This window comes from Salvelinus namaycush, chromosome 12, assembly GCF_016432855.1.
Source record: "Salvelinus namaycush isolate Seneca chromosome 12, SaNama_1.0, whole genome shotgun sequence".
Taxonomy (NCBI): Eukaryota; Metazoa; Chordata; class Actinopteri; order Salmoniformes; family Salmonidae; genus Salvelinus; species Salvelinus namaycush.
The window spans coordinates 7,393,515-7,410,832 of record NC_052318.1 but is presented as its reverse complement, the minus strand read 5'-3'; the positions used below and the strand labels follow the sequence as shown (position 1 = coordinate 7,410,832).

The 17,318-nt window shown below is 42.1% G+C and overlaps 1 protein-coding gene and 1 pseudogene across 3 annotated transcripts; one reads left to right on the top strand and one right to left on the bottom strand.

Annotated features, from left to right (window-relative positions):
* LOC120056755 overlaps positions 1 to 736 on the bottom strand; it is a 36,215-nt pseudogene extending 35,479 nt beyond the window's left edge.
* Positions 737 to 880: 144 nt separating this feature from the next.
* On the top strand, positions 881 to 17,092 carry LOC120056863 (RNA-binding protein 27-like). 3 transcript variants are annotated; one of them, XM_039005115.1, is made up of 21 exons: positions 881 to 1,063; positions 1,943 to 2,061; positions 2,216 to 2,343; positions 2,435 to 2,517; positions 2,782 to 2,972; positions 3,221 to 3,508; positions 4,303 to 4,533; positions 5,174 to 5,335; positions 6,028 to 6,174; positions 7,906 to 8,071; positions 8,221 to 8,404; positions 8,567 to 8,791; positions 8,955 to 9,083; positions 9,214 to 9,342; positions 9,455 to 9,529; positions 11,284 to 11,454; positions 13,002 to 13,106; positions 13,978 to 14,187; positions 14,395 to 14,478; positions 14,590 to 14,709; positions 14,831 to 17,092. In XM_039005115.1, exons 1-21 carry the CDS (start codon positions 1,002 to 1,004, stop codon positions 14,915 to 14,917), a joined length of 3,096 nt encoding a protein of 1,031 aa, XP_038861043.1. In that variant the 5' UTR covers positions 881 to 1,001; the 3' UTR covers positions 14,918 to 17,092. The 3 variants fall into 3 exon arrangements, with proteins under 3 accessions (XP_038861043.1, XP_038861041.1, XP_038861044.1); XM_039005113.1 differs by having other exon boundaries at positions 8,952 to 9,083; XM_039005116.1 differs by lacking the exon at positions 5,174 to 5,335 and having other exon boundaries at positions 8,952 to 9,083.
* The last annotated feature ends 226 nt before the right edge of the window (positions 17,093 to 17,318 follow it).

The window sequence follows — 17,318 nt, the reverse complement described above, 5'->3', positions numbered from 1 at the left end:
AAAATATGTATACAGTGTGTGCAAATGAAGTAAGGAGGTTAGGCAATAAATAGGCCAATAGTGGCGAAGTAATTACAATTTAGCAAATTAGACTAGAGTGTTATATGTGCAGATGAGGATGTGCAAGTAGAAATACTGGTGTGCAAAAGAGAAGAAAAACAAATATGGGGATGAGATAGGTAGTTGGTTGGATGGGTTATTTACAGATGGGCTGTATACAGCTGCAGCGATCGGTAAACTGCTCTGACAGCTGATGCTTAAAGTTAGTGAGGGAGATATAAGTCTCCAACTTCAGTGATTTTTGCAATTCGTTCCAATCATTGGCAGCAGAAAACTGGAAGGAAAGGCTGCCAAAGTAGGTGTTGGCTTTGGAGATGACCAGTGAAATATACCTCCTATACCTATCATTGGAAATACATATTTATAGATTATAATTTACATTGTTCATATTTTTTAAAGGAGTGAAAAAAAATGTGATAAAAGATTTTAGTTAAGAGTCAACCCGTGCCTGAAGTTTGTTCAAAGAATATTGAAACTTCGACATTAATAAAAAATTTAAATAGAGCTGCAAAACCAAAGAGTTTTAGGATTCAGTTTCAGGGTGATTGGTTGCTGGTTACTTAGGGTCAGTGCTATCGGGATTCCTTGGGACGTCCCTACCCTAAACCCTAACATTAACCTTGCCCAGTTAAATAAAGGATAAAAAATATATAAAAATAAAAATTACCATAACCATTTTAAATATAAACTTCAATGGGGGTAGGGACGTCTTAAGGATCCCGGATAGCACTAAACCCCAATCTTAGTGTGGCCAGCTGATCGGTTTACGACATTGCCAGTTAAGTTGCAATGCCTGTGTTTGAACGTAAAGCAATTCGTCCGACCTGCAAGTGGAGTGACTATTGAAGGCCTAGCTAAGCCTAATATACATTTATAGACGATGAAAGGAGGAATACCACAACGCACATTGAACTTGTAGTCAGTATTGTTAAGTCGTTTTCATGATGATCATAGAAAATGTGGAAGCTTTGAAGTCTTGGCTGGCAAAACTCCTGGAGCCAATGTGAGTGTTGATTAATTGAAATGGCATTTAGCTAGATTGCACGAGTTAGCACTAGCTACGCCACCGCTAACGTTAACTTGTTATATGGCAATAAAAATACACATTTCACGTTTGTTCTGTCAATTATGCGACGTTACACATGCTGCATATCAGATTTGTTGGGTAAATTGCAGACACTAATCTGATTATAACATTTTAGATGTGTTTTGCTGTCGCTGCCGCAATTTAGCTAACTAATTAAGTAGCTAACGTTACAGTAGTTAACTTGGCCAGCTAACTAAAAGCTAGCTTGCTCAACTGAATCAACATCGTCCCAATCAAGGTGAATTATTTATATGAATGGCTGCACAGCACGTTTGGCTTGTGATGAATGGGTAACTACTTAGTCTACTCCTAGTTTAACATCCTATCATACATGTAGTGGCTAAGTTAGCTGCATCTACCCGGCCTTAGACAGTGCTAGCAGTGACGTCTAGCATTTAGCCAACCAGCTAACTAAGCCAGTTAAGAAGCATGTCATCCAAGTTGATGTAACTACGTGTGTGTTGTCATTTGTAGCATATGTGTTATGTAGCACGAGATTAGGGTCTAACCTTCTGCCTTAAAAACCTAAACTTTTTCCTTACAACTCTCTTGGTTACAAATGAATGATTCTAGCTAGATATTGTCTAATGCAGTGTTTCCAACCTTTTTCGGTTACTGCACCACCAACTGAATTTTGCCCTGCCCGGAGTACCCCACATGGGCATTTTACAAGTATCCTATGGTCTTCTAAAGTACCCCATGTCGATAGCGAAAGTACCCACAGGTATCCTAGTACCTCTGGTTGGGAACTATGCAAACCCTGTTGAGTAATATGGATAATGTTTGCGTTTGCAGATGTGAGGCGGACCCCTCTGCTTTAGCCAACTATGTTGTGGCTTTGGTAAAGAAGGACAAACCTGAGAAAGAGTTGAAAGCACTTTGTGCAGATCAACTGGATGTCTTTTTACAAAAAGGTAGGCTACGTAACTCCTTAATGTCAGTGTTGGTTTGCATCTCACCAACTAACGTTAGTATTTTCGTTGTGTAAACATGTAGTAGACTGACTGTGAAATCATTTGAGAGAAATGTTTATAAAAGTCTTATGCCTCGATGCTTTCCCTATTGCAGAAACCACTGGTTTTGTTGATAAGCTCTTTGAATGTTTGACCACCAAAAACTACTTGGGGAATCCACCTCCTAAGGAAGTTCCCAAAGAGGAGCCCAAACTCCCTGTGTTAAAACAGGAGGCTGTGGAGGTAAGGGCTTTTTTTGAGCTTCCTCTGTCGTATTATGTCGCAGTCTTTGATAGTGGGGATATACCTAGCTAACTATTGTTGTTTTCTTAAGGCTGAAAATGTAGAAGAAGATAGGGGGGATAACAGGAGGCGGAGAAGTCCACTGAGAAACCGCTCTGACTTAAACGAATCAAGGTGAGGCTGGAATCTATATGTTTGTTGTTTCCTGGTGTTCTCAAGAGTTCCTCTTGACAGTGATGAAGCTCTCTGGGGTCAAGATGTTAGTTTGATTAGGCCCTTGAGTCTAATGGACTGCACCTTTGACACAATTTAGTTATTGTTGTTGAAATGCTAGTCACATCAATAGTATAGATTACCACAAAGACAGGAAACTCCTTGAGTTCCAGTGCTGTATAAAAAGTGCTGCTAAATGACCAACCTACATGCCTGACCACACAGGGGACGTGGTGACCGCAGACGAGATGACCGCAAGCGGCGTGACATGGACCGCCACGGTAAAAGCACCGATTCCCACCGGGAGAGGCATGACCGGCACGGAGGCAACTCTCGTGGGCGCAGCTACAGTCGCAGCAGGAGCCGAAGTGGGAGCCGAGGCAAGAGCAGGGACAAGGAGCACAGCCGAGGGAGAGGTGAGACTCACAGGGGCGCGGACATGGATATATGCTTTACTTCAAATGTTTAACCTGAAAGGTTGAAAATAAATCTTTGCTAAGAACAAACAAAAGACATTAGCGTATTGATTGGACTTTTACTGGGGGATCCTTAAATGCCCTCTGGTGAGAATGTTTCCTAAAGGGGGTATTTTTTTCCTGGGTAATGTTGCAATTTGTGTCCTTTTAGGTTCAAGCTTTTCTGTGTGTCTGTGTATGTTAAACAGATTACAGGTCAAAGTTTGAAGTGGAGAGAAAGGAGCCTGAGAGTTTCAACTCCACCTCTGGGTCCCTGGTAACCCACCAGCACCCTCCGCCCCTCCTACCTACCCCCCAGCAGCACCCATTTCCCTCCTCCGGGGGCCAAGCAGTCCCCAACTCTGTTACCGTGGTAGCACCCGCTCACCTGCCCGACAGCACTACAGAGAGCTGGTCTAATTACTACTCTAATCACAGGGAGGGCAAGCCGTTCAACAAGGGCACTTCAGTCAAGCACCGCTGCCGTGACTATGACGGTAAGGGCTAACTAAAATGGTCTTATTTCACTCTGGTCTATATTATATGTTACAGATTTGCTGTGAATCTAGCAACAATATCTGGGTTTTATTTTTGCCAGGTAAGTCATTGAGGACACGTTCTCTTTTACAAGAACAACCATTTAATATATATATATATATATATATATTATGTAGCTAAACAGCTCTATCTTTTTTTGTGAATGAAAGGCACAAGACTAACTTACCTATAATCAAAATAAGTTCTAATGTAATGTATGTACTTGCAAAAACGTGTAAACGGATGTTGAATATGGAAGCAGGTGGCCTCGCATGGCCTTCTAATCATTGTGTGCTTCAGGGTTCATATAAGCTTATGTCTACTCTAATAAAATTGTACAAATATTTAGTAAAATACCAGTCGATTGTGTTTTATTTATGGATTAAATGCAATCGGTTGTGTGGTATTCCAACCCTCAGTAGGGTGTTTGCCTGGTTTAAAGCTGCGCTAATGACCCAAGTTGAACATCCTTCCCCTGAGGGACACTGTTTATATTCATCCAACAGTCTCAACAGCAATGATATTTCACTCCACCCCACCTTGAGGGTTCAGAGAAGAGCCTGGATCTTGTCAGGAACTGTAAACAAAAAGTGTCAAGGTTGCCAAACCGATAATCTCATTTGGGCTGATATAATTTCTATATTACATTTTTTAAAAGCTATTATTGGCAAGCATCTTGCTGAGCGCATTTACAGTAAGAAAGCCATTCATATATCTTTTTAATGGAATTTTGATCAGTCTCTGTCTTCCACAGAAAAAGGTTTCTGTGTGCGTGGTGACCTCTGTCCCTTTGACCACGGCAATGATCCTCTGATCGTGGACGACGTCACGCTGCCCGCCATGATTCCGTTTCCTCCACCTGGCATGCCTCCACCGTCCCGCATGGTCATGCCCCCCCACGGCCAGCCACCCCCGGCCATCAGGATGCCAATGCCCCCCCACGGCCAGCCGCCCCCACCGGGCATCTTCCCTATGCCGCCTCCTGGTGAGTAATGTTATGTTTCTCCAATTAGGAACTCAACACTGAACCCGGAATGCTCACCAGTCATTGTTTGACATAGGCTAAGGCCAAGAGTTTTTCCTGGTCAGGCCACGTGATTAAGAAAAACCCAGGGCCCTAGCTTTAGTTCCTGATGTGGTGAGAGCCTAGAGATGGAGGACTCATCATGGATATAACCCGTTTTAGCGTGGACATTGCCATTGAGGGCTTCCACCATTTTTAAAGTAGTCAAGTAGGTGGGGATTCCTATGGGTTGTAGCCTCAATGGCACTGCCCATGCTGTCACAGATGCTACAATGGCACAGATATAAAGACAAGTTCTATGGATGACTCATTTTAGGATGTATGGATGTGTGTTTGTATCAATGAGAAGAAAGCTGTTTCCCTGTTCAAGGCTTGCCTGTTCCATGGAGAAATGGCATGTAATAAGGACTCTGTTGTGCTACATAGAAACACACCTCAGGGAAACAGCTGTCTTTGTTGTCTTACCCTCACTAGTACTCACCCTATACTTAATGTTTATGTCTGCAGTACTTTACCTAGCCTATTCTGTTTAGGAGTTTATTAAGTAAATGACCAGTGTCTATTATTTACTGGGTTCAGCTTGTAATTGTATCTCCCATAGGGCCCCCATTGATACCATCAAGTGGGATAGAAACTCCCAACCACTCAGGGACTAGTTCTGCGTCCTCTCTAGGACCGCCTGGAGTGGGACTTCCTCCTCTTCCTCTACCACCACCACCTCCCTCTTCTGTCTCTCTACACCCCCAATATTCTCAGTCAGAATGTAAGCAGCTATGCTTTTCTCAATAAGCTTGGCAAAGTGGTACTTTCATGAGCATAGCTCCCATATTGTTCACATTTTTGTCAGTTTGTTTTCTTTTGACATACACTGACTTTCAAATCCATGTGAAGCAAATGGTATTGTTTGACTGTAGTGTGGAAGGACATAGAAATGCTGTTGTCTTAAAGTATTTATGTTCACATGGTTCATTCATGTGTTGCAAATTATTTCCTTTTTGAGTTGGGGTGTTAGTTTTGTTTTTGTGCTACTGCCTGGCCTGCATGATCTCGTTGTTTCTTTAGGGTGCAGTAGCATCTTTTGACCAGAGGGTTGCACTGTTGATGAACTAAAGTCCACTGTTCCTGTAAGCTGCACATTAGACAGTGCAAAAACTCTATTTTAGTAGTCCTGCCCACATAAGAGAGGAAATTAAAATGGGGTGCGTTTCACTACTCTCAATTGAAATATTATTTTTAGTTGCTCTAGTTTAGTGCATGCATTATTGAGTCCCAAGCCATTGAACATTATAGAGCAAACGCAGACTGTATAATATTGAGTTCAATACTAGAACTGTATTTTTATTTCTCCCTGTAGTGTAGCCATATAGTTAAAGTAGGTGTTGTGATGGATAGACCTATTTGGGTCAACAATGACTTCTTGTAATGATGTTTGTCTGTTCTCCCTTGTATTGCCAGATAATTATGACCCAGAGGGTTACAACCCAGAGTCTCCAGGCATGACAGCAGCCGGCCGGCCCCAGTACAGGCAGTTCATCCCCCGCATCCAGACCCAGAGGCCCAACCTGATCGGCCTCACTTCCGGGGATGGCCAGGGATCCAGAGGTATCACATGTGGGTCTTACTTTGGTGGTTTAGTTTGGGCTTTCTTTCTGATCCAACCCTATAGTAAACATGAGGACTTCTGTATTTAGGGTGCTATGAAATCTGTTTATTTTTTTTACCTGGTTCCATTTAGATTTTTCCAAAAATAATTTGGATGTTCTAAGTCCACAGCAATGCTTAAATCACATCCGTAGACCACTTTTGAGGTCAGGGTAAAATATTAGATTTTGGAGTAGTTACTGTAATTGAATTGTGCACCTATCCAAGAGTCTGTTTAGCAGTGTTTTTTGTAGCGCCCATGTGATGGTAGAGTTTTCAAAACAAATACCCACTGGACTGATTTAACATAATCCTGATAAAATTCTGCCAGGTAAGTATAGGGCCTTGTGAAATTATGCAATTATATCCTAAAGTTTGTAGTTAGCATTTAATTGAGAAGGTTTTTGGGAAAGTCTTTCCATCAACCAGAAGATTGTTTTCATTAGCTAGCATCATCGCTAATCGCTACACACAGTGGTAGAGGTGTGCACCACACAGACACAGTGGCATTCTTGTTGCCTCTTCAGAAAGTTGCAGGAAATGCGAATCACTGATGCATTCTATTCATGTCTTACGATAAACTTGGGCAAATTAATTAATGTTCAATACATTTCAACTGAACAAGAATATAAATGCAACATGTAAAGTGCTGGTCCCATGTTTCATGAGCTGAAATAAAAATCCCAGAAATTCTCCATATGCATTAAAAGCTTATTTCGCTCATATTTTGAGCCCAAATTTGTTTATATCCCTGTTAGTGAGCATTTCTCCTTTGCCAAGATAATCCATCCACCTGACAGGTGTGGTATATCAAGAAGCTGGTTAAACAGCATGATCATTACACAGGTGTAGCTTGTGCTGGGGACAATAAAGGGCTACTTTAAAATGTCCCGTTTTGTCACGCCACATGTCTCAAGTTGAGGGAGTTTGCAATTGGCATTCTGACTGCAGGAATGTCCACCAGAGCTGTTGCCAGAGAATTAAAATGTTAATTTCTCTACAAATGTAATTTGAGAGAATTTGGCAGTAAGTCCAACCGGCCTGACAACCGCAGACCAAGATACTCAAAGCATATTTACAACCTTTATTATTCAAAAACATAACATTTGAAAAATATGGTATTTTTCCATATCGCCCAGCCCCACTACCATAGCCATTTGACCTTTGATATTTTTGAATGAGCTAATGTAATGTTGCAATGTTTTACATTAAAGGGTGGATAACCATCCTCCAGGCTATTATTCCAGTCCCCCTTTAACTACCCACATTTTAGAAATGAGCTGCTCAACCAAACCTTGATAAACCGACTCTGTGTTTGAGCAGGGCTGGATCAAAGCCTGCTCACGAAGTAGCTCTCCAGACTGAGGGTTGACCACATTTTTTTTATTTTTTATATATACAGTTGCCTAACAGGTATTCTACTTTGTGGTGTTTAAGTGCCTTGCACAACGACAGGAGATGGTACATAGGATCAGAGAGCAGTCACTCAGCGTCCAATCCACATTCATGCTTTTTTTTTAATACGTACGTAGACTACACCAATTGTTGGTCATGGGAATTTGGTGAAAAGTCACAATAGCATCTGTCAAAATGTGTATGAATCCTGCCTTTACGTACCCTCAGTGTCATCCAGATACAGCGGTCCAGATTCGAGCTGTCATTATGAATGACGATGTGTTTCTCCTGTCCCAGCGGCTAACATCGTGATCCAGACAGAGCCGGCGGTGGCCAGTGTCCCCAGCAGTGTGTGTCGCTACAGCAGCACAGAGCATGAGAGTAGGAAGAGGCCCCTGGGGCCCACAGAGGGTCCACTGCGGCCCACAGAGGGTCCACTGCCCAAAAAACCCTGGATGGACAAGTAAGAACATTGTAAAATTGTATTTGTCACATGTGCCGAATACTTACAGTGAAATGCTTACTTACAAGCCCTTAACCAACAATACAGTTTTAAGAAAATACCTATTAAAAAAAAAAAAAAAGTAAGAAGAATAACTCATTCTCTTCCAGGCCCAACTACCAGGCCAACAACCAGCTCAACTTCCCCAACAACAAGCCCCAACACGGGGGCTTCCCCAAGAAGAATCACTACGTCAACACTAAGCTTGAAGTTCGCAAAATCCCCCGAGATCTCAACAACATCACCAAATTGAATGAGCACTTTAGCAAGTTTGGTACCATCGTAAACATTCAGGTAAGAAATCTGACAATACCTTGAAACCATGTGTACCACTAAACAATGAGTCTTAGATCAATAAATGTTAGGGTGTGTACATGCATTTTACTTTGGATGGTGATCAGGGACATAACTTCTGGCCTTCCCGTTTACTACTTTCTGACCTGTCTCCTCCAATAGGTGGTATTTGGTGGTGACCCCGAGGCAGCGCTGATCCAGTACACAGCCAACGAGGAGGCACGGAAGGCCATCTCCAGCACTGAGGCGGTGCTCAACAACCGCTTCATCCGTGTGTACTGGCACCGTGAGGCCAATACCCAGCAGGGACAGGGCATGGGTCAGGGCCAGGGGGACGGACATGGACAGAGCTCTGCTATGGGGCAGCAGCACCCCAGCGTTCATAAGGTGGACAGAGCACTTCTCACTACTGCTAAAACCTTTTTAGCTGGCCAAGCATTTATTCATTCGGACAGTAGTTTTGATTTTGAATGGAGAAGTTCAAAGTTCCAGGTTAGATGTGATCAACATTTCTTTCATGACTCTTATGTATCTCTGTATAAACCAGCAGGTAATCAAACAACACAATCCCGGAGCCTATGTGCTGAATAATAAGACGGTGTCCAAACATGGCCTTGGTGTTGGAGCTGTGGCTGGAGGCAAACTGGATATCCTGCACCCCAGCGCAGACCCTGCAGCGGTAAGCCGTCAGCTCATTTGGTCTGAGAGTGCCCCTATGCAGAGCTACAGCATGGTGTTGTATGATGGCAAAGAGAGTAGATTGACACGGGGGTAAGGTAGTAATCAAAGGGTCTCTCTTCCTGTCCTAGGCACTCTTCTCTACTTCTGTGGCCCTTCAGAAGGGGCCCTACAGCTCCACAGTCCACAAGGGAGCGTCCAAGTCACTTGGTAAAACTGCCAAAGCACTTGAAGCACAGGAGATCTTGAAAAAGAAGCAGGCAAGTAATTTTTGCCGTCTGCATTTTGAATGACTTTCATAGTCAGTCAATACCTTTTATACACAAATCAAAATTACACTGTAAATAATTGTTTGCTTTATTCTTGTTTCAGGAGACATTGAAGTTGCAGCAGGACATGAGGAAAAAGAAGCAGGAGATGCTGGAGAAGCAGATTGAATGTCAAAAGGTAAGATGGTTGCTTATACTACATACAGTTGAAGTCGGAAGTTTACATACACTTAGGTTGGAGTCATTGTCTTGTTAACGAACTATAATTTTGGCAAGTCGGTTAGGACATCTACTTTGTGCATGACACAAGTCATTTTTACAACAATTGTTTACAGTCAGATTATTTCACTTATAATTCACTGTATAACAATTCCAGTGGGTCAGAAGTTTACATACACTAAGTTGACTGCCTTTAAACAGCTTGGAAAATTCCAGAAAATGATGTCATGGCTTTAGAAGCTTCTGATAGGCTAATTGCCATCATTTGAGTCAATTGGAGGTGTACATGTGGATGTATTTCAAGGCCTACCTTCAAACTCAGTGCCACTTTGCTTGACATCATGGGAAAATCAAAAGAAATCAGCCAAGACCTCAGAAAGAAATTGTAGACCACAAGTCTGGTTCATTCTTGGGAGAAATTTCCAAACACCTGAAGGTACCACAATCATCTTTACAAACAATAGTACGCAAGTATAAACACCATGGGACCACGCAGCCGTCATAGCGCTCAGGAAGGAGACGTGTTCTGTCTCCTAGAGATTAACGTACTTTGGTGCTAAAAGTGCAAATCAATCCCAGAACAACAGCAAAGGACCTTGTGAAGATGCTGGAGGAATTGGGTACAAAAGTATCTATATCCACAGTAAAACGAGTCCTATATCGACATAACCTGAAAGGCCGCTCAGCAAGGAAGAAGCCACTGCTCCAAAACCGCCACAAAAAAGCCAGACTACGGTTTGCAACTGCACATGGGGACAAAGATTGTACTTTTTGATGTCTGATGAAACAAAAATAGAACTGTTTGAGGGGATGCTTGCAAGCCGAAGAACACCATCCCAACGGTGAAACACGGGGGTGCAGCATCATGTTGTGGGGGTGCTTTGCTTCAGGAGGGACTGGTGCACTTCACAAAATAAATGGCATCATAAGGAAGGAAAATTATGTGGATATATTGAAGCAACATCTCAAGACATCAGTCAGGAAGTTAAAGCTTGGTCGCAAATGGGACTTCCAAATGGACAATGACCCCAAGCATACTTCCAAAGTTGTGGCAAAATGGTTTAAGGACAACAAAGTCAAGGTATTTGAGTGGCCATCACAAAGCCCTGACCTCAATCCTATAGAAAATGTGTGGGCAGAACTGAAAAAGTGTGTTCGAGCAAGGAGGCCTACAAACCTGACTCAGTTACACCAGCTCTGTCAGGAATGGGCCAAAATTCACCCAACTTATTGTGGGAAGCTTGTGAAGGGCTACCCAAAACGTTTGACCCAAGTTAAACAATTTAAAGGCAATGCTACCAAATACTAATTGAGTGTATGTAAACTTCTGACCCACTGGGAATGTGATGAAATAAATAAAAGCTGAAATAAATCATTCTCTACTATTATTCTGACATTTCACATAATTAAAATAGTGGTGATCCTAACTGACCTCAGAATGGGAATTTTTACTAGGATTAAATGTCAGGAATTGTGAAACTGAGTTTGAATGTATTTTGGCTAAGGTGTATGTAAACTTCCGACTTAATTTAAAGGATGCCACCATCACCACCTTTCCTTTTAGTCGCAAATAAACCACATTCTGTGATCATCATCGTGTTGTCACTATCAAAACAAGGACACCTCTAGACCAAGAGACCCTGGGTGTTGTCCTGGATACCCTGCTCGTCTTACATTGATTAGTCAGTTAATCTCATGTCCTCCCTCCTATAGGCTCTGATCAACAGACTTGAAAAGAACAGGGCCACATTGAAGCCAGAGGAGAGGGCCAACATTATGAAGACTTTGAAGGATCTGACCGACAAGATCTCCCAGCTTCAAAACGAGATGAACCCAGCCTCCCATTCCACAGCCAACACGGCTCAGTCCAAGACTAAGACAGATGTAAGTCTACCTACCATATCATATTCTGTGATTTGTTGAATCAACTCAACTGACATGACAAAAAATACATTCCATTGCATGCGCTTGATCATAATTTGAATGAACATTTTACATTAACATGGAAATGATTGCATCACAATACCAGGCAGCCATTGTAAACCCATGAGTTTACCAGTCAAATTGTCAGGGTTAAGCCCAGTGTCCACTGGCACTTAAAATTAGGGCAAATTCGAGCTGGGTCGGGGGAAACCCGGGCCAGCGCAGCCCAGTTTCACAACTGGTGACGACGTTACTATGCAACCACCAGCTAATCACTGCTGGATGCTGACACATTTAGCTAGCTCGTCTGGGCTTGTTGCTGTTAGCTAGCACATGGACAAGCAGTATTGTAACAGTCAGACATTACACAAATTACCACCTTAGCTGGATCCTTCATTTTGGCGCTACACAAACTTTTACAAGAACAGTCAGCCTTCTAATGCTAGCTACCAAACGTTAGCTAGTAAATCAGTTGAAACAAGCTAGCAAGCTAACTTGAGAATAGGAATTGTATCCGGCCAGGTCATATTAAAATCTAGCTACATATCAAACCTGTCGTCTGGTTTGCTTGGTTAGCTAGCTAGCTAATAACCAATGTCACGGCAAGCAAGGTAGGAATTAAGCTAACTAGCCTGTTATGCTAGCGACGACACTAACCGTTTTGCTAGCGTTAGCAACTTAAATACATGGCTATGATTCTGGCTGGCACTGGCAGGAGTATGGGGTGCTAGATAGCTAGCAACATTAGCGAAGCCACCTGCACAGTCACAAATTGGCTACCTAGCAAAATGACATTTCTAATTCCCAGAGGCACTGGAAACGCAATTCGAGCTAGCCCACCAAGGTCAGCCCAACCTGGGTTGACTTCAAAGTTCTAATTGAAACTGGGCTTTAGAGGCTCCAAGCCCCTTCTGTACTCTGAGTCTATTTACGTCATAAGAAGGAATTCCCTTTGACCACGCCCACAAATTGGAGGAAACAATAATTCTTTCCCATTAACCCCCATTGTAAAAGAGTCAACTTTATTGTCTATTTTTTTATGTTAGGTTCTACAGAAATAACAAAACATGACAAAGATGTGGTGTTCAATATACATGTAACCTGGTCAAAAATCTGACCTGCATGTAGGGAAGCCTGCCAGAAGAGCCCTCATGTGGCTACTAGCTTCATTTAAAAGGGGCATGAGGGAAGCCCTAAAATATTACATATTTTTAAGTAGTGAGAACACTCTGGAGCAGGCAATGTTGAAAGTAATCTTTAGACATGTTGTACTTTTCCTACATGTTTTTTTGCAATTGACTATAACAAGCAGACAACAAGAACATTGTGTTTTGAAAAGGGTAAAGTTTTTGCTGTGGGGTAACCAAGGTAACCTCAGGTTGTTTTCCCCCACGGCAGTGGGCCAGAACATTCTGTCTAATACCAAATTGGAGTATTCATTCTATTTCTATGGCGCATGCATTGTGGAAATCCCAAAATAATATCAATGGTGCTCTCCTCTCCCTCAGGCACAAAAGGAGCTTCTGGACGCAGAGCTTGATTTCCACAAGAAGATGAGTTCTGGAGAGGACACGACCGACCTGAAGAGGAGACTGGGTCAGCTGCAGGTTGAGGTGGGTACACAGGGCATCCATAATTTGGGAAGTGCGCTCTAGCATTAATGATCATTTCTGGAATGTGGCAGTCTTCTGACATACTAAAGGAGGAGTGGCAGCCTGGGCATATCCAGAACACGTGTACTGTTGGTTAAAATGCAACCTTTACAAGAATGGTCTGAAGTGAGCAGAAAGGATGTGAACATATGTCTTGTCCCACAGCTGTTCTGTCTGTCGCTAGTCACATTATGTCATCCTTGATGTCAGAGGATCAGGCTGGAAACAAGAAATGTATTTTTGTTAACAACAGCCCTCTGCATGGCTTTTCCAGCATGGTGTGCTTAAATTAGCCGCCATGAAATATGCATGGCTTTACCCCTCTTCTGCACATTAAACTGCAGGCACTTAACAAGCCCAGAGGACACCCACTAATGAATCCTAACCAAACAGAGATCCTACATTGATGCATCTGATGTCATTAAAGTTTGAGATTGTGTTCCTTGTAAGAAAGTGGAGGGATGACAGGAGGAGGAGGGAGTGTTGGTGCTCTGCTCCAAGCCATCAGGGCCACCAGTCAGTCTGCTGGTACATGTTCCCTTGGACACATTAAATATGGATACCAAGCCTGTGGGAACACTGGTTCTCAGTAGCACTATATTTTCTTCCTGGATACTGACGCTGCTGCCTGGCACTGTTTGGTGAGGACATGCCAGGTAGCACCATCTCCACCACCTTGGTTTGGGGTCTGGTGACACGGCCAGCTGTCTTGGTTCCACATGTGGATCTGTGGCATCACCTTATAGTGTCAGCTGGCACCTCGTGCTGTGTGTTGTTGAGAAATGGAAGTTAGCTGTGGATCTGATGACCTTGTTGACTGTGTTTCCCCCAGGCCACCCGGTTGGGCCTGATACCAACCGGGCGTGGGAAGGTGGGCGACGCAGCAGGCATCAGGGGCAGGGGCCGAGGAAGGGGCAGGGGACGGGGACACAGAGGAGGTGGCAGAGGGGGCAATCACATGGTGGTGGACCACAGGCCCCGAGCCATCGCTATCCTGGGAGTCACACAGGAAGAGAAGGAGGAACTGATGCCTCACTTTGTGGTAAGAAAATACACCCTTATCAAATCCAGCTAGTCGTATAATTTTCCCAAAGTGTCTTATTTGAATATTGAAAAGTCTGTGCTAGAACTCAAGTGGGACAAAGCATGAATCATTATAGTTGTAAAAACAGTGCTTCCACCAGAGAGATGTGTAAAGGAGTTTCTACTGGTACTTACGGCTGTTTCTGTATTCTCGTCTTTGTCACAGAAATTTGGTGAGATAGAGGAGCTCCGTGATCAGGACGCTACCAGTGTTGTCATGACGTTCAAGACCCGGAGCGACGCGGAGAATGTATGTCCTGCAGATGGCATGCACACAGTAACATTTTGATGCCTTTTATAACTGAGAAAGTTTTCAAGTTTTAATTAAATTTTACCATTCATGATCATTTTCACGTTATAGGCTGCAAACCAAGGAGCAAAGTTCAAAGGTCGCGTTCTACAGATTTCATGGTTCAAGCCGAAGACACCATCCGTATCCACAGAACCTGAGGAGGAGGACTCGAAGGAAGAGGTCAATGCGGTAAGTTACTGTACTTCTCTCCTTATTTCCTGTTTTATTATAGCATTTTGGAAAACCATGTAAAATCATCACTCAATGAACCGCTTGATCTAAAGATTATTATTTCATGTGATTCCTCCAGGAGGTCAGCCCCTACTTGCTTATGGAGGAAGAGGAGGAAGACGACGATGAGGATGACGAGTATGAGAGTCGTTCATGGAGGCGATGAAGGCAATACGAACGTCACACTTTTTCGTGGGAAGGACTTTGATATATTTTTTAAACTAATTCAAGCTGATTTGACAGAAATCACTTCTTTAGGTTTTTTTAGACCAGCTTCCAGTATTTTGAGACTGAAGAAGTAAGGACTAATATGAGACAAAGTCTATACTTTAATCATACGTGTGAAGCTTGAAAGGGCCGACTGTTTTCTCTTGAAACATCTGAATAATTATTAAAATCTCACTTTTGCTGAGATAAATCTAAACCGTTATAAATAAATGTTTCGATGTGGTTACCAGATAATATCAGTACAACATTTATGACTACTGTGAATAGGTATTTTTATAAATATTTAAGCTATGGTTTCATCCTCTCTTATTTGGCTGATGATGTCTATAATTACGAGGCTCAAGGTCCAGGGATGGCTACTCTGTCACAGCTACGTTTACAGAAGGCATCAGCGTCCCCTGTTGAAATGTAAATGAGATACAGCCTCCATCTTGGATTCAAAGAGAGACACTTGATATTCCACTGAGTATTTTGTTGTCGACTAAATGTGTGGTGCCACTTTATGCACATATGAACACCAAGACTAATGTTACGCACTTTTGAGATGGTGTATAACAACTCTATTTTCTCTGTTTCCGAGTCATCTCTTCTGTCATCTGAGACCAAAGATATCTTTGGATGAGGATGTCTTCATCTATTGTCAAACTTGTTGGAGATCTGTAGACAATGGTGTTTGAATGTATACTGAGCATTTGGTTTTATATATAATTTTGTCTTGCATAATCAGAAGGCTGCATTTTTACGAGATTTGTTATTTTTCTTGCAATAGGAATAACTTTGTTATTTTTTCAGTTTGTCATTTGAATGAATGTTGAAATTGTGTCAGGAAAAGAGGTCCCATTTTTATTTTCAAGCAAGAGTACTTAATGTCCCTACTTAAGGTAGGTTTGTGTTAAACCAACCCTTGTGGCGTCACTTCACAACACATTCTTACCAGCTCATGTCTGCCAGGATTTAGCTGCATGGTTTTGAGAGCTGACAAGTAAACCATGCACAGTTTCTGATCTTATTTTACAGTAGCAATATTCGGCAGCAGTTTAATCCATTCGATGTGAGGCACTTAGTGTTAATGAGTGAGAACTCACTGCAAGTCAAGAAGCATTGTGTTGGTGGCTCTGAAATGAGCAAAGTAACATACTCTTTTGAATGTGTATACTTGAAAAAAGGTGTGTATTATTTGTCCTTACATACTGTATTTACATTTTGTCAGGAGAGGAAAAATGAATCCTGTATAGCTGCTGCTGATCTATAGATACTGAACTCTAGAGCATGTTCTTCTTTCATATTTGGCCAGGGCCTCTAACTCAAGACTAGACCATCTAATTCAACGTTAAGTGCAAAAAAAAAACAGTTTTATGTTGCCGTAGCCCCTACCAGATTTTGATCCCTGTTCATTTTGCAGTCCTATTGAAAGAGTTAGATTAGAGACATGTGGAAAGTGGGAGGCTTACTCTTGGACTCCTAGGCTTTGCTTCATCTACATCAGTGAGGCTTGGTGTTACCATCTAACAGACATCAGCATGGCACTTATATCAGGTGGCAACATATTTAGTTTTGGAAATAAATAAAATGCCAATTGAAATGTGAGAAAGGGACAAAAGTAAGACCAGAAGGAAAAGGCTAAAGAATAAGATGTTCTTTTTCACTGCACAGTACCCTCACACTTGTTTGCTATGTGCTTTTATGAACAGTCCTTTTCTTGAACATGTCAGTAAAGGACAGATCTAATGACAGGATTATTACATATTAAAGTGGGATTTCAGAAATTGCTTTGAGAAACTTCTACACTTGTTTATACTGCAATGTGGATGCTACTGTGACATCGTAGTGTAAAATGGAACCCATTTATTGGAAGAATCATTTTGGGATTTGTTACTGTTTATATTTGCGGGATGTGGATGTATTTTTGATTTATTCTGTTTGTAAAATGGATTTCTAACTCACTAGCATGTTTGCTTTTACCAATAAAGATTGAGGAATGGGGTGCTTGGAAGAGAAACAAAATACAAAATATAAACAATTTGAATTAGACACAAGCAACAACAAAAAAAAGAAATGCATTCAAATTTCTACCTGGGTGGGAGAACATTCCAAAAGAATATTACCTTCAAAACCTGTGTTGTCATTCCTTTACTATTGTCTTAACTTTTTCACCGATCGTTCATGATTATCCATAATTATGGTAGCATCCACATTCGTGTAAAAGTGTTGACAAAAGTCACTCCTAAATGACACGATACATTATTCACCATTCACTTCCTATTGGAGAAAACAATCCGAAACAAGCTGTAAATGCATCGAACAAGTTTGTAGTTACAAGCTTGATGTGGTCATTGTGT

Excerpts from the sequence above, each read along its gene's own strand:
- LOC120056863 (XM_039005113.1), top strand. The coding sequence starts at position 1,002 with ATGATGATCATAGAAAATGTGGAAGCTTTGAAGTCTTGGCTGGCAAAA. Across the intron at positions 6,175-7,905 it reads GGATGGCCAGGGATCCAGAG|CGGCTAACATCGTGATCCAG; the intron begins GTATCACATGTG and ends CTCCTGTCCCAG. Across the intron at positions 13,107-13,977 it reads TGGGTCAGCTGCAGGTTGAG|GCCACCCGGTTGGGCCTGAT; the intron begins GTGGGTACACAG and ends TGTTTCCCCCAG.